Source organism: Engraulis encrasicolus, chromosome 1, assembly GCF_034702125.1.
Source record: "Engraulis encrasicolus isolate BLACKSEA-1 chromosome 1, IST_EnEncr_1.0, whole genome shotgun sequence".
NCBI lineage: Eukaryota > Metazoa > Chordata > Actinopteri > Clupeiformes > Engraulidae > Engraulis > Engraulis encrasicolus.
The window spans coordinates 51,652,839-51,668,587 of record NC_085857.1 but is presented as its reverse complement, the minus strand read 5'-3'; the positions used below and the strand labels follow the sequence as shown (position 1 = coordinate 51,668,587).

Here is a 15,749-nt window from a genome sequence, read left to right as displayed (position 1 = left end):
TTCACACCTAGTCCCCTATACGTTTTTGATCACATCCGGTCCTCTCCTCAAGTGATTACACCTAGTCACAAGTGTTACTTATTTGTCATGACTCGTTTAAGCGAACCGTACTGAGGACATGTCAGTAAAGGTCTCAGTAGTACAGTTCACTTCTGAGGGCTCTGGGTACACTTTGGAGCGTTCACATATGCACAGGAAATTCTGAGGCACAGGTCTGAGTTAGTTCACTTTAATGGCTGAAAGGGACCAGGTGTGAAGACACCCAAAAGCTCAAAGTCTCTAACCTGGCTCTTGAATTTTGATTAATTTTGCTCCGACTTGCTCCATAACCATAACCTGACTTAAACTACTCACAGATTCAACAATACAGTTGAAATTGCAGAATCAATGTCAATGCTTGTCGACACTTGAGTCTGTGTGAGTGTCTGTGCTGTGTGTACATCACATCTCTGAAAATCCTGTGGCCCTGATTGGTAAAATTGCCTAGAAGTGGGACGCATATAACAGTAGGCCTACATCCAGATCCACATGTTGCTCGCAACAGAAACATGCAGATCGGGCGAGAGCCGGGTTACATGGGCTATGGCTGGACTAATGGTTTACTTCTTTGTTATCTGCAACTTTGTGTCTTTTCAGCTGTTTATGCACAGTGTTGCCAGATGATGACTGATGATATCCAGCCGAAAATACTCAAAAACTGCCTGGAGGCATCAAATCTCGCCCAACTTGAACTATTCTATTGATGTCTATGGCCTAAATCTATAAATAAAACATGCTCAATTTGTTTTCTTTTAACCCACAGATGGTCATCCTATAAATAGGCCGATTGGACAGGAAACCGGCCAATTTGGCAACCCTGTTCATGTTGCGGTAAATGTTCTGATTATTTGTGAATATGTCATTTTCAGATCCAGCTGTGGCGTTGAGAGGGCAGTGCAAGGTAAAATCTCTGTGTTTGTCTTTTTTTGTAAAAAATGTTGTTTTATTTTATTTCATTATACTGTATTTGAATTGTTATTTTTAAGCATATTGAATGACAGATGTGTATGATGTTCTAGGCCTATATAAGAGCATTTATTCATTTAATCTTAAGTGTTGAATTAACACTGCAGTTTTTATTGTTCTTAATTAGATGTGTTATATGTAGTCCATATAATCTCACTTTGCCTTGTCTTCTCACACTGCCCTCTTGCTGTTGTTCTTGAATGTGCAACATACAGTAGATAAGCCTTGCCTAGTCGTTTCTATATAAAAATACATTGATTGATTGATTGATTGATTGATTGATTGATTGATTGATTGATTGATTGATTGATTGATTGATTGATTGATTGATTGATAAATGCTGAATTAACACTGCAATCTTTTGCAATACTGTGTTTTAAATGTGCTACAGTGTAAACGGTACATAGGCCTAGGTAAATCTTGCCTTGCCTCCTCTGCTCCCACTGTATTTCCTGACCTTTTCTGCTTCTTTTCTTTTCTGTACGAACCCCCTTCTTTGTCTTTTTTGGTCACTCCCTGCGTACCTTTTCACTCATTCTCTTTATATCTTCCTCCATCATAATGCCACTATGTTTCATGCATTTTTTAGGCCTATTAATATTTTCCACATACCCTGTCATAGTGGGGTTGGGGAGCTGGGGTTGGGGTAGCAAGTGTTTTGGCACTTAAGGGGGATGGGGTGGTGCAAATCGAGCATTGGTGTCACTTTTACCTCTTTGGCGCCTTACTTTGGAAATCTGCTAGTACTGCTACTGAGTGTCGTACCAAATACAATTGCCTTGCCTTTTTGACAAAGATAATACATTCTTGATTCTTGAATCTTGTGCTTGTGTACTCCTAGTGGTCCATGTACCCCTGGTTGGGAATCACTGTTCTCCTATAAACCAACGTCCCTCTTTGCTCTTGTCCTCACAGGAGACTGATGTAGAGTGCATGCTGAAGTTCATCAACAGCACTTCCACGGCAGCCACTCTGCCCCTGAAGGTAATTGACTGCACTGACCACTAAACACCCGGCCACCCCTCCCACTGACCACACACCGCCAACTCTCCCTCCACATATACCCCTCCAACCCTCCCTCCACGCAACAACTGAACCACTAACAGTGGCAGTCCTACAATGATTTGCGCCGGGGCGACCTCCTGCACCCGGCAAAATATCAGCAAAAAAACGCTTTCTATGATGACAAAAATCACTGATAGTAATGTTATTATTGGAACAATTACCGCTTTATTGTTTGCCACCTTTTAACCTTCATTTATTCTATTCTTGTTTCAAATGAACTCTCAGGTGGTGTCCAGCCTGCTGGATGTTCTGCTGGATGCCCCAGCTGAGAGCCTGGTCAGCAGAGGGGAGGCCGTGCTGCTGTCCTCGGAGAACCTGGTGTCCAAACTGGTGGAGCCCACCCACAATACCTCCGGCAGTCGCTTCCGCACCAACTCCACAGGTACTGTAATAATAATAATAATAATAATAATAATGATAATAATAATAATAACAATAATAATAATAATGAACAAAACATATAATAAGCAGTATCGTGACTCGGCATATCATGATTTCTTGGTTCGATACAATATCGTTACAGCCCTAGTTTCTTCTTGTCTGTTGTCTCCCTACAGAGGGAGAGATTCTGAGTATCGGGCCAGATGCCTCGCTGTCCGCAGTCCCTCAGCTGACCACACCCAGAGCCAGTCTGCATATCGATCTGCCAGGCATCGCTCGCAATAACAACGGTGAGACAATGCTGCACACCATTATGCACTTCTGCTGACCTCTGAAAATGTGTTTAGGGCTGAGTACATACGTAGGTTACCGTGAGAATTTGAGACCTGTACTACTACTACTACTACTACTACTACTACTACTACTACTACTACTACTACTACTGATTATTATTAATCATCATTATTTTGAGTATTGTAAGTAATAGTTGTTGTATTAGTATTAGTATTATTATAAAAAAAATACTGGTGACAGTCAAGGTGTGTAAGAAGGTGGAGAGAAGTGCCGCACACTCTCGAGTTTTTAATGTGACAATGTTTTGGCCTGTCGGCCTTCCTCAGATCACGTGACCTTAGGAAGGCCGACAGGCCGAAACGTCACATTAAAAACTTGTTTATTTGACTCGAGAGTGTGCGGCACTTCTCTCCACCTTCAAGTACTTTACTGATTGCCAGTTTCTGGTGTGCGTTCTGCACCTACACCAGTCAAGGTGTGTTAACCACAACATTAGTCTGGCACTGTTTTAATAAAAAAGCACAAATTGAGCTTCAGCATCTGAGATGCCCCAATGACTGTCTGTCTCATGAAGATTATATTAAGTTTTTTATAATAATCGTTTTTTTTTATTTTTACTTCTCCTCATGGAATCCAGGTTCGGCGTCAGTGGTCCTCATGGTGTACAGCAGCATGCAGGAGATTCTCAATGCAAGCTTCTTCAAGATGGCGGTTGGCCAAGAAGCCACAGCCATGTCTAGCGTCATGTCTGTCGTGCTACCGAATGCCTCCAACAAGACCCTGCCCAACCCAGCCAACCTCACCATATTCCACCCCAGAGTAGGTTTGCATTTTCTGAAATTGTTAAAAAAAAAAAGAAACCTATAAAATGCCCACACACTGACCATTTTTCTTGAACTTAATTTCTGCTATTTGTATGTATTTACATACTGCACCTGTGTGTAAAAACATACAACGGTGTATATTATTGTTAAAAAAATAGAAGTTACATTTTCAAAATAAAAATCTGTTTAAATGACTTTAAACGTTTTATTCTTTGGCTTTGCTGTCTCTGTGCAACTACTAGTCCACCACCATTTACTTATTTTTACACAAAGTAAGTTTCATTTGATTTTATCTCGTCAGTCTGCTGGCCATGCGGAGGAGGTGTCCTGTGTCTACTGGAACGTCACTTCCTGGATTCAAGATGGCTGCCACGTCAGTGCGACCAACTCCACCCACACTGTCTGCTCGTGCAATCACCTCTCCACGTTTGCTCTCATTGTATCCATCGATCCAAAGATGGAGGTGAGTATGTCTGCCATCTGTCAGTGTGTGGAGCAGCCATGGCTCAAAGGTTGGAGCACTGGTCTTTAGGTCAGAGGGTTGCAGGTTCAAATCCCACCAGCACCTTCATCCGTAGCTGAAGTGCCCTTGAGCAAGGCACCTAACCCCATATTGCCCCAGAGCCTGTATCCAATACCCTGTATCTCAACAACTGTACGTTGCTGGATTAAAAGCGTCTGCTAAGTGTAATGTGTGGTTGATAGGACAAACCCAGTCCAGTGAACAGTGCAAAATACAATTGCTTACAACATGTCATGTAAAAAGAGGTAGAAGGGAATGCCAAGGTGCATATTTGAATGCCTCTAATGCCTTCAGATTTGAATACCCTCATGATATGGTGCTTCCCCAGAGTGATCCTGTGGTGGAGGTTCTGAACACCATCTTGGTGCTGATTGGTCTGGTGTTTCTGGCCTTGGCGGGGATGACCTTTGTCCTCTGTCGATGGAACCCAAGGGTGTCCAACGTGGCTCGCCTGAACCTGTGCGTGTGTCTTTTCCTGGCTCACGCTCTCTTCTTGCTCACTCAAACCTTCCGCCGACGAATCAGATTCTACCAGGTAAGTGTGAATGAATCATTAACCCATTTAAGCCTGATGCTGCGTATATGCTGAGGCGCCTGGATTATGCTGCATTCAGGCTCTTGAGGTTTGAGATTGTCATTTGAAATCTGGGTATATTAGAGCTGAATGAACACATCCAGATGCAAGACAAAGGTCCTTGCTTTTACATGCAACTTATTTCATGTTTCTATGTGCTTCATAGGCTGAGATATTTAGGTTTGTATGGGCTGACAAACACAAAAAGGGCTTAAGCAGGCATTTTTTTAATTGGTTTAATTGGTTTAATTCATGACAACAAAAAATGTGTTTGTGATCTATAACAGTTAGACATACATCTATTAATTTGGCAACAGCTGAGCAGGAAGACAAAGCCATAGAAAATCACAGGACGGTCCTGCCATGGCCTAACAGTAGGGCACTAGGTCACTACGCTGGCGACCTGGGTTCGATCCCAGCTCGGGTCATTTTGCCATCCTTCCCCGGCTCTCTCTCCCCACACATTTCCTGTCCACCTCTCAACTGTATTGTCTCAAAAAAGGGATGTAGGCATGTCTATTTAAAAAATACAAAAAAAAGTTGACAGTCTGACTGACTGACTGTCTGTCTTTCTGTCTGTCTGTCTGTTCCAGACTTTTTGTAAGACCATGGCTGGAGTCCTGCACTTCCTCTACATGTGTTCATTCGTCTGGATGTCCATAGAGGCCGTGATGCTCTTCCTGTCTGTACGGAAGCTCAGGCAGGTCAAACCTAGCGAGAGGGCGTGGCTACACTGGAAGGTCTCCCTCCCGATTGGCTATGGGATCCCGCTAATCATCGTGGCCGTGTCTTCTGGAGTCTGGTCTGATGGATATGGCAGTGACAAGTAAGGGGTTAAGATCATCCGTAAATACAGATAAGATCATTTTGTGGTTGAGTAAAGCAGTATTCAGTATTTACAAGTAATGTAGAACAGACAGAGAGCAGTAATATATACAGTACTATACATTAGTGGAGGACCTTTTAAGTGTAGTGCAAGTTCGTGCCTAGGATAAGAGATGAGTAGGATTTTTTTTTTTTATCCCGGCAAGCTCTCTCGGAAGAGATGAGTCTTCACAAGCCTCTTGTAGGTTGACAGGAATTACCCTGTTCTTGCAGCAAATGGTATCATATCCTTCCATTAAGGGAATGTAAAAGTATAGTTTTCCCCTCAACTTTCTTTCGAACCAACGACGGCCAGGAGTGGGCATTTGAAACAGAAGCAGTGTTCACTTAAGAGACAGGAAAGGCAAATGGCATGATACAGATGAGGAGATACAAACGAATGAAAGTTATATGACAATTTAATTATCAACTGCAAGGTAACATTACATTTAACTCAAGGCTACTGTAGGTTACATAGGGTACAGTGAAATCAAAGACATTTTAGCCAACCTCAGAATGTTTAGGACAAAGAGAGAGAGGGAGAAACAGAGAGAGAGAAACAGAGAGAGACACACACGTCTTGTGCATGGGAGAAAGAACTCAAAGAGGGGCTCATTATCATAGGCTTATATACTGAAAGGAGAGATGACCAAGGTCCTTTGTGTTGTAGGGTCAGTGACACCCGACCCCAGGGGTTTGAGCCACCACATGGCATGGGGGGGGGGGGATGACCTCCTAAGTCAACTTTACTGAGATAACCGCAAACAGTAACAGCAATAATATCAGTTCTGGGTCATCCAACAATCTCCATTCTTACAGGAAAATGACAGAAAACCGTTTGGACAGGCTTTGCATTGTGTGAGTGGAAGGCAAGGCTAAACGGTTGGTGTAGGAGGAGTACAACACCCTACAGCCTTCACATGGGCGGGTCAGGGCCTTCTGTCTAATTGGAGCAGACACCGGTAGCCAATGCAGCACCACTGCGTTCTGGACTATTGGCAAGGGTCTTATAATCCACAAGCTGGAAGACCAGTCAAGAAGGAGTTGCACTAGTCGATACACAGTAGGTGCATGTGTTGGCGAGTTATGTCGTCGCAAACCAACAAATAAAGTTACATGCAGACAAATAAACCTTGCCAAAAAATGATGACGTACGCTTGTGTGCGCAGTGTGTAAGGCATTGTAATGTAACTTGTTTTTACTCTGTGTGTGTGCGTGTGCGTGTGCGTGCGTGTGTGTGTGTGTGTGTGTGTGTGTGTGTGTGTGTGTGTGTGTGTGTGTGTGTGTGTGTGTGTGTGTGTGTGTGTGTGTGTGTGTGTGGTGTGTGCGTGTGTGCGTGTGTGTGCGTGTGTGTAGGTGCTGGCTTAAGGGAGAGAGAGGGTTTCTCTGGAGTTTTCTTGGTCCGGTGTTCTTTATCCTCACAGTGAGTGCACACACACACACACACACACACACACACACACACACACACACACACACACACACACACACACACACACACACACACACACACACACAAACACACACATTGTGATGTTTTAAAAACCAAAAAACGAAGTTGCACGCCACAGTCTCTGAAGTAGCAAATGCATATTAAAGAATTAGATTGCATACACAAACAGGTTTATACATCCCTCTCTCTCTCTCTCTCTCTCTCTCTCTCTCTCTCTCTCTCTCTCTCTCTCTCTCTCTCTCTCTCTCTCTCTCTCTCTCTCTCTCTCTCTCTCTCTCTTTCTCTCCACAGAGCAACATCATACTCTTCATCATCATCCTCATCACCATTCACGCCACCCTGAAAGACGTACGGAGCGACGTGTCAAAGGTCAAATACACCAGGTGGGACTACTCACTCACCACAAACACACAGCTTTAGACACCTTCGCATACACACACATTCCAGCTGCCTTACGAGCTATCGAGGCTATACGAGCATCATATCGGAGCATAATTGTCACATGCTTTTGATCATGAAGCATTTGTAGATTATCATGTCAACATGGACCACAATGCATTGTGACAAAATGCTTTCAATAAATAACTTTTTTTTTTTTTTAAAGTGTCCAGTAGGGAAAAAGGGCAGGTCCCTGTGCACATCTATGGTTCAAATTAGCCTGGTTGTCACAGATGGTGCGTTTGTGTACACAAACTACGTCTGGTAGCACTGAAGTTACCATGCTGTTCTCGAGTCACAAAATAAATGGTGCATATGGCTACTCACCACCAAAAAAATCCTCCAAAAATGTTTTCTGTTCAACTCCAAAGAGTAATAATAGTATGTAATCTGTCCTGTGATTCATCAATGCGAGCTGCCGTTGATATTTAAGCAATAAATGCTCCGGACATTTTCTGACCGGAGACCGGCATGTTTACAGCAGTGTTCCAGACGGAAGTTTGTGTAGCTCTCCACCAGGGGGCTCTAGAGCTACACACACGCACTGTCAGTGAGAGCCAGGCTAGGTTCAAATAGCCTCCGCACTGCCTTGACCAATGCTGTTACCCAGTGTTTCCCAACCTTTTTTGTTTTGTGTACCCCCAAGCCTTTTCGTTGTGCCATGAGTACCCCCTAAGTCAAGTTCTACATCGCTCTCTCCATCCCAATGTAACTAAGCACCATATATTTGTTGAAATTTATTTTTTCCAAGTACCCCCTGCAGTGTGCTCGCGTACCCCTAGTGGTACACGTACCTCTGGTTGGGAAACAGTGCTGTAACCAATCGATCAGGGCCGCTGACAGCTTTGGCCAGGCCCAGGACAAAGTCATCTGAATGCTCCCCCACCCAATGCATGCAATGGAATGAGAACCCATTTCTGGGCCCCCTCTCTCCCTGGGCCCGGGACAACTGAGCCCTTTGTGACCCCTGTCAGCATCCCTGCCTTGCAATCAGATGGCCACTTTTTGTTAGTTGTAGGCCAGCAAACTCTGCTGTCTCCATCCCAAAGATTCAAACAGAGCAGTGAGAAAAAAATGTCATTGTGATTTGTGGGCTACAGCTTGTTGAAGGAGAGGATTGTGCACATCCCGGGGAAAGGTACAGGACAAAGGCCAACTGTAGTCTGCACACTTAGAATCCTTTTGTTGTATTCTATTTTTTCATGGCAGGAAAACGTTTCGACCTCAACAGTCTTCTTCAGATTCTTCTCTCTTCTGGGGTACAGATAGTGCCTGTTGTGGTGATCTTACAAGAACTAGGACTAGTCCTACTTGTCAGGAAAAAAAATATTTTTGACTACGCTAACACACATGTGTGCTATGATACACTTGTGAAATGTGAACAAAGCAAGAATGTGTTTAATTTTAGATACCTATCGATACATCAGGTGCAACAAAGCACACAGGAAACCACACACAGAGAGCTATAGTGCATCTAGCCTCCACACCCGCTCTTCCGAAAGAGACACATCAAAGAGGCAAAAAGCCGTGTGTCAAAGCTGGAACACGCCTCTACGTGACAAAGCCCACGCAGAGAAACTCAGAATACTTTCACTTTGGACTTTTGGCCTAAAATAGGACATCTCTGTGATACGGCTCCAGATCCTGTGCAGAGAAGCACATGCTTTCACTTTTAATATGCCCAAAAACCGAGGCACACAGTGAACCACACACACAGTGTGTTGACGGTAAAGCCTGGGATGTCAATGCTTCAGAGTAAACTTATATATGAGTGATTCTACGATTCCCCTACACTTTTGGCAAAAGCAAAATGTCAATTATCAGTATTTTTTTTCAACTAAATGACCTAGATGTTTACATAGTGTATATATTTAAATTTCCAAACAAACAAATTGCCAAGCTCAATCTTAAATCATTTGATAAATACTCTAATGAAAGCGAACATTTGCTTAATTATTTTGTCAACAGTGTTATGGACAAATACTATGTCATTTCAAACATATATAAAAATACTACAGAGTTGAAACAATATATGTTTGAAAGTGCTTATGTCCCTTAGCAGTAATGATATAGAAAATGTGATTGTTGAGCTTCATAAGTAGGATTTTATGAGTCACTGTGATACAGACTGACACATTTTTCATCATAAATCCCTGTAACGTCTGATTTGAATATAGTCACCCTCCTTACACAAGACTTCCTTCTCCAGAGATAATCCCTACACAGTAAATTGTGTAGTGTTAAAATAACACTTAAAGAGTTAAAATTAACACTGTTCTAGTGTCTATTTGGTCCTGCTCCAGATCAGTGTTAAACACTGGTGTTAGATTTATAGTGTTAAGCTAACACTATAAAGAGTAAAGCAGTTTCGGGGAGCACCCTACTAACAATTTTTAGTTCTAAGAAGGTTCCTGGAACACAAGCCCTTGGTTCCAGTTTAGTTCTGGGTACGTCCCCAGAGTCATGTTTGGTTATTTTTCCGTTCTCACTTGGTTGGCAGGAAAGTTTAATTTTCGTTCCTAGAATGTTATATGTGTAGTTCCCATTCCGTTCCCTTATTGTTCTCTCACTGTCACGTTATTCCTGTTCATGTCATGTTTGTTCCCTTGCCATTCCCATATGGTTCCCTTAATCTTGTTGGTTGCATATTTGGTTCCTTAGACATGCTCCTGATGTTCCCCCAACCTTGTTTATTATTGTGAATGTGTTTTGGTCCTGCCCCACTATCTCTCACCATAGTTGAGGTACCCTGATCATGGTAATTAAGCACCTCCCATCCTCCACCATGACTGAAACACCCTGCGCCTGGCATCAGTTTGCCACACTGCTCTCTTAAGATAATGTTTAAAGTTGTTGAAAACATGTATAATGTCTATGTTTTATAGATCAGTCTATGCTGCACTGCACCACAATGTGAAATAAATATCAGCTAAGCATGTATGAATACAAACTAGTGGGGATTAATACCAAATGTTTTCCTTAATGAAGTTTAAAATATAACCATACCATCTACATCAAGTGCACAATGGAGCAAGTAAAGTAACATGTGCTGTTACTGACTAGCTCACAAAGCAAGGCACAAGATGTAGCTAACAAATGCCATAAGCCAAAAGCGCCTTTAGCTTGCTTGCAAACATCAAGTGCACAATGGAGCAAACAATGTAACATGTGCTGTTACTGACTAGCTCACAAAGCAAGACACAAGATGTAGCTAACAAATTCCATAAGCCAAAAGCACATTTAGCTTGCTTGCAAAGCAGGTAAACAAGCGCTATGCTGTGCCATGCTGACCAGCCAGCAGGCAGGCAGGCAAATATTTAAAGCACTGTGACAGTCCAGGTTTATATACAGGCTCAAGAGTACCATGTGACCAGATTGATTAGGAGTTTTTCAGGTGCAAGCAATTGAGTCATGATATACCAGCCCTAAGTAATTAGGTTTGGCCAGGCGCTGATGGACAGATTGGTTGTGAGGGGCCTGCTTGTTACCGGCAAAGGTGTAACATGATCTCAAGTTATTTCTTTCACTCAACACATCTTTTGTGTGATGTTGTGTGCACAGCCAAACCTTAGATCAACCCAACCAAGTTGAGTTAAATAAATGAAATGGAATAAATAAAAAAAAGATTGTGTACATGATTAAATCTGGAGGAAATACTGTTACTAATATGTAGACGTATATGATTTAATCGGGTGGACAGTCATCATTGCTTATGCTCTGAACAACACAGTATAAACAAAGTTGGGCAGACAAACTCCATCACCTCGAGGAGGCGGGGGCTCTCTGGAGTACTTCTAACTCCACACAATTTAACAACTTCATTTGTCACTGACACTGGAGAGCATCTCACTCCATTTGGTGTTGGAATTACTCCAATAGTGTTAATAAGCCTTAACACTGCAAAATTAACACTGGCAAATTTACTGTGTAGTGTATGTTCATAGGATTTTTCCAACACATAAGGGATCAATAGCGCAAAAACACTTTCAAAACAGTCAACGGTGTTACTCAACTGTGTTACGGTCAACAGTGCAGGGGAACAAGTCGGCACTTTTTTAGGAGAAAAAAACAGAGCAGACAAACCCATCCCCCTAGAACACAAATTATTTTGTTTGTTTGTCTGTCAATATGGATATAAATTGGCAAAAACATACTCCTCCTCAATTGTCATCAGTGTTGCCAGATTGGGCTGGTTCCCGCCCAATTGGGCTGCTTAGGATGGCCGTGTGCAGGTAAAAATGGCATCTATCAGAAAAACCTTCCCACTGCCATATAAATCAATAGAATTGGGCGGGTTTTTAGGGCGGATTTTGATCATTTTTTGGGCTGGAAATCATCAGCCTCATCTGGCAACCCTGACTGTCATACTTAATTGTAACACCATTGACGGTAACACCGTTGACATTTCAACCATTTTTATGGTGTTGTGCTAACTGAGGACCTCAGAAGTTCCACCACAACACCTTAATCAATTCATGTATCTGTATGCTTTATCTGTGTTTTTCTACATGTGATTTCTAATTCAGATTCTTATGAATATGTTGATAACACAGTTGACAGGCAATTTTCCCGCTATGAGAACATGAAAAAGAATGGATTAAATTATGGAAGGATGGAGCTCAAAATTTACCAAAAAGTCTTCCCGTATCCTGCCAAAGAGGTTATGACATCACGTGATGTTATTCGTATGGCCTAAGACCAAACCATTACTGATTTATGGAGGAGGTTTCAGACCGTGACACGGTTAACACAGTTTTCGTGGACACACACAAAATGGCAAATTTCATGCATAATGGAAAGGACAGTGGTCTTTCTGACAGTTTTGTCATATTGTGATGTTTACTGTGAATCAACATTTGCAATCGTCTTGGGCAAAACAAGTTTCTTTACATGCTAATATGAAGACTGAATCTGACATTTGGAAAACAGGACGGCATGAAAACGCCCAAAACCAGTATTAAATACTGATTCTTGCTGAGGGAAATAATGCCATGTCTACACTTTCTGTATTATATGAAAGATAAATGTTTTCTAATGTCCAAAACATCATTGGATGCAGTTAATAGTTAGTGGAATTGCCAAATAAAATCCACGGACTTAAAAGTGTAGGCGAATTAGAGAATCACTCATATCATAATATAAGTATTAAAAAGTTGAAATGAACTTCTATTCTGAAATATGTGGTATAATTTCTAGTCTTTGTTCAGCGTAACATTTTCAAAGTTAACTTTACTCAATGTTGTCTAAATATTACGCCCTGTAGAGCTGAAATTACACTGATCAGCTGCAGAATTTACACCGACTTTTGACTCAACTCTTAGAGTAATTTAACTCTCCACAGAGTTGCACAGGCTCTATCTGGATTTAAAAAAATGTTTAAATATTTACGACCCATTTTTTACTTCATGCAAATACTGTATATGGGTGGGAGACGTGACGCCTTGTTTTTTCGTAACATTGGTCAAAAACCTACAAAACTGTTATTTTCCTTTAAAAAACAAATGTCAATGAAAGAAGATGTGGTACATTATGTTTCATATTAGTCTTAGATGAGAAGAAACATTTTTGTTAATATTTATGTAAAGGTTTATATGTCAAATTTCCTGCGGTGTGACTGTAACATTAATGAAACAATATATAATAATATATATATAATAACCAACAACATTTTGAATAGGCCTAATGTATGAAGCATTTGGCATGATTGCATAAATCTTAACTTTAGATTAAGATATGTGAATGTGGAAAAAACTCAAGACAGTAATATTAACTACAAGTTCAATTTCGTAACACAAATTGCGTCCTGTGGGGTGACTTGTATGTCAATGTTTGTGAATGGGCAGCTGCAAGGCCAACTACAAGGGTCTTAAAGACTGGCTCCTAACCAGTCAGTACCTCAGTTATTGGAGAGTGCTGTGGAAGTTTAAGGTGACTCTTAACCTCTTAATATGTCTTCATATTGCAATCTTTCTGTCACGCAATGCTTAGGTTCATTTTATGGTGTCCTGTGGTGTGACTGCTCTTATAGGAGGAAAAAAATTTTTTGTTAATGAAAACACATATTAAGATTAAACACAATATTATTATCAAGTTAGCATGAGCTCAGATGTCAGTCATGTATACAAAAGGATTAAAATGGCCATAATGCAGTGAATTCCCTGTGGTGTGACTCCATTTTCCTGCGGTGTGAAATGCCTATACTATGTGTTGATGCAGGACACATTTCCCCAAAAATGGCAAAAATAAGGTGAAATTCCACAGACCACTGAGTGCTTTATTTTTTTCTTTTTTTTTTCCAATTTTTATCCATCATTTTTTTCAGGAATTTGAAAAACTTTTTTTTTTTTTGCGTTACGCCCTTAAACGTCAACCACCCCTATGGTTATGAAAAGGGTCAGTGGTCCAAGTTGTCCCATTGTGTGTATGTGGAAGGGTGTCCCTTTCAGATAACTTCTGTTTATATTTTTCCTGCATATTCTCTAAAGTAGAGTGCTGGTGTTCAGATGACTGCTGTTTATATTTTTCCTGTATGTTCTATATTGCAGAGTGCTGGTGTTCAAAGTCATCGCCCAGTGCATCGTGCTCGGGTGCCCCTGGATACTGGGCATCTTCTCGTCCTATAGCAGCGTCCTAGAGGTCCTCTTCATCTTCCTCATGTCCCAGCAAGGCACCGTCATCTTCCTCATCCACTGCCTCCTCAACACAGAGGTAGACACAAACATGCAGGCATGCACGCACACACACGCAGGCACGCACACACGTCACGCAAGTCACACACGTAACACACGTTATGCAAGTCACACACGTCACGCAGAATCGTTGTCTTCTTCATCATCGCATGCATGCACGCAGCCATGCAGGCACGCATGCATGCAGGCACGTACTCATGCATGCATACACGCACACAGAACCACCATCTTCATCATCCACTGCCTCCTCAACACAGAGGTGTGAAACGGATGCACAGCTGCACACACACACACGCCTGCACACACACACGCCTGCACGCAGGTACAACTGCACACACACACGCCTGCACGCACGCATGCACACACGCACGCAGACACAGAGGTACACAACACAGAGGTAAACGCACGCAGGCACGCACACACATAAACACACACATGTTCATTTGTGTCACCATCTTGTCTCCCTGCACCCCTCCTCCTCTCCTCCCTACCTGCGTGCCCACTCCACACCTACTACAACCCCCCCCCCTCTTCCCACTGCAGGTGCGTCGCCAGTACCGCAGCTGGTGGCAGAAGTTCCGTCCCTATGCCAACCTGACGACGGAATCCAGCAGCGGCAGCGGAACAGCCTCCGTCAGCGTGACACTGCAGCCACCAAACGCCACCAGCACCTCCACCATCTCCCCCACCACCACCACCGCCTCCCCCACCATCTCCTTCTCCCCCACCACCACCTCCAACGCCTCCTCCACCCTCTATAAAATCATCGCCACCCATAAAGTGACCAGCACCATCAAGCCCAGTAAAACCAAAGTGCAGTGTCGTGAGGCAGACGGGGAGGGCAAAAATGAATAAGCTGCGCACACAGCCGACTGTATGCATGCATGCACACACACACACGAATGCGTGCACACACTCACACACACACACAGACACACAGACACACGAAGTGTCAGTGTGAAACATCATTTTCCTCTAACATCACCCACAATGTCGGCACCCGCTGAAGCTACCCCACCCCCCGACACACACACACACACACACACACACACACACACACACACACACACACACACACACACACACACACACACACACACACACACACACACACACACACACGTACGTACGTACGTACGTACGTACGTACGTACGTATTAAGAGAAATGCACTTTTTAGCTAAAAAAGAAATGCCATGATTATTTTTGTAATGCCGCTGAATTTTTCAGGTTTTACATTATATTTTGTTTGCTATTTTTCTGGAATTAGACTGTATTGTATAGTTTTCTATTGTTCACTGGTAGTAGAGTAAGAATGTAATAGAATATGTAAATTTACAAGTACCATAAAATATAAGCTTAAGTACTGTATGCTATGTGTTTGGTTGTAGAAGTTATACTATTATATTTTATTTCATTTTGGTCATTTCAGTATATTTGGACCAATATGTGTGTAGTAAGTAGTTTTCTAATATTATTTTTTAATGTACTCATATCTACTGTGTGGAATGTCCTATAGTATGCATGGTAGAGATATGTGAGAGTGGTTTGTTAAAGGTGCACTGTGTGGTGGCCAGAGTAGGTATAGCAACTATGCTGCTCATTGAAACTGTGCTGCCTATTGCCACTTAGTCTTTTCA

General features: G+C 42.3%; 1 protein-coding gene across 3 annotated transcripts in view; it reads left to right on the top strand.

The window, feature by feature from the left end:
- The window catches only part of LOC134440742 (adhesion G protein-coupled receptor E3-like), a 32,168-nt gene extending 17,125 nt beyond the window's left edge, over positions 1-15,043 (top strand). For all 3 annotated transcript variants that reach the window (XM_063190887.1, XM_063190962.1, XM_063191036.1), the window contains 12 exons: positions 909-940; positions 1,921-1,989; positions 2,296-2,452; positions 2,628-2,741; positions 3,383-3,564; positions 3,871-4,032; positions 4,421-4,627; positions 5,260-5,492; positions 6,887-6,953; positions 7,275-7,366; positions 13,967-14,129; positions 14,654-15,043. In XM_063190887.1, the coding sequence (XP_063046957.1) occupies positions 909-940; positions 1,921-1,989; positions 2,296-2,452; positions 2,628-2,741; positions 3,383-3,564; positions 3,871-4,032; positions 4,421-4,627; positions 5,260-5,492; positions 6,887-6,953; positions 7,275-7,366; positions 13,967-14,129; positions 14,654-14,965 (1,790 nt within the window). In that variant the 3' untranslated portion in view covers positions 14,966-15,043. The remainder of the gene's footprint in view (positions 1-908; positions 941-1,920; positions 1,990-2,295; positions 2,453-2,627; positions 2,742-3,382; positions 3,565-3,870; positions 4,033-4,420; positions 4,628-5,259; positions 5,493-6,886; positions 6,954-7,274; positions 7,367-13,966; positions 14,130-14,653) is intronic.
- The last annotated feature ends 706 nt before the right edge of the window (positions 15,044-15,749 follow it).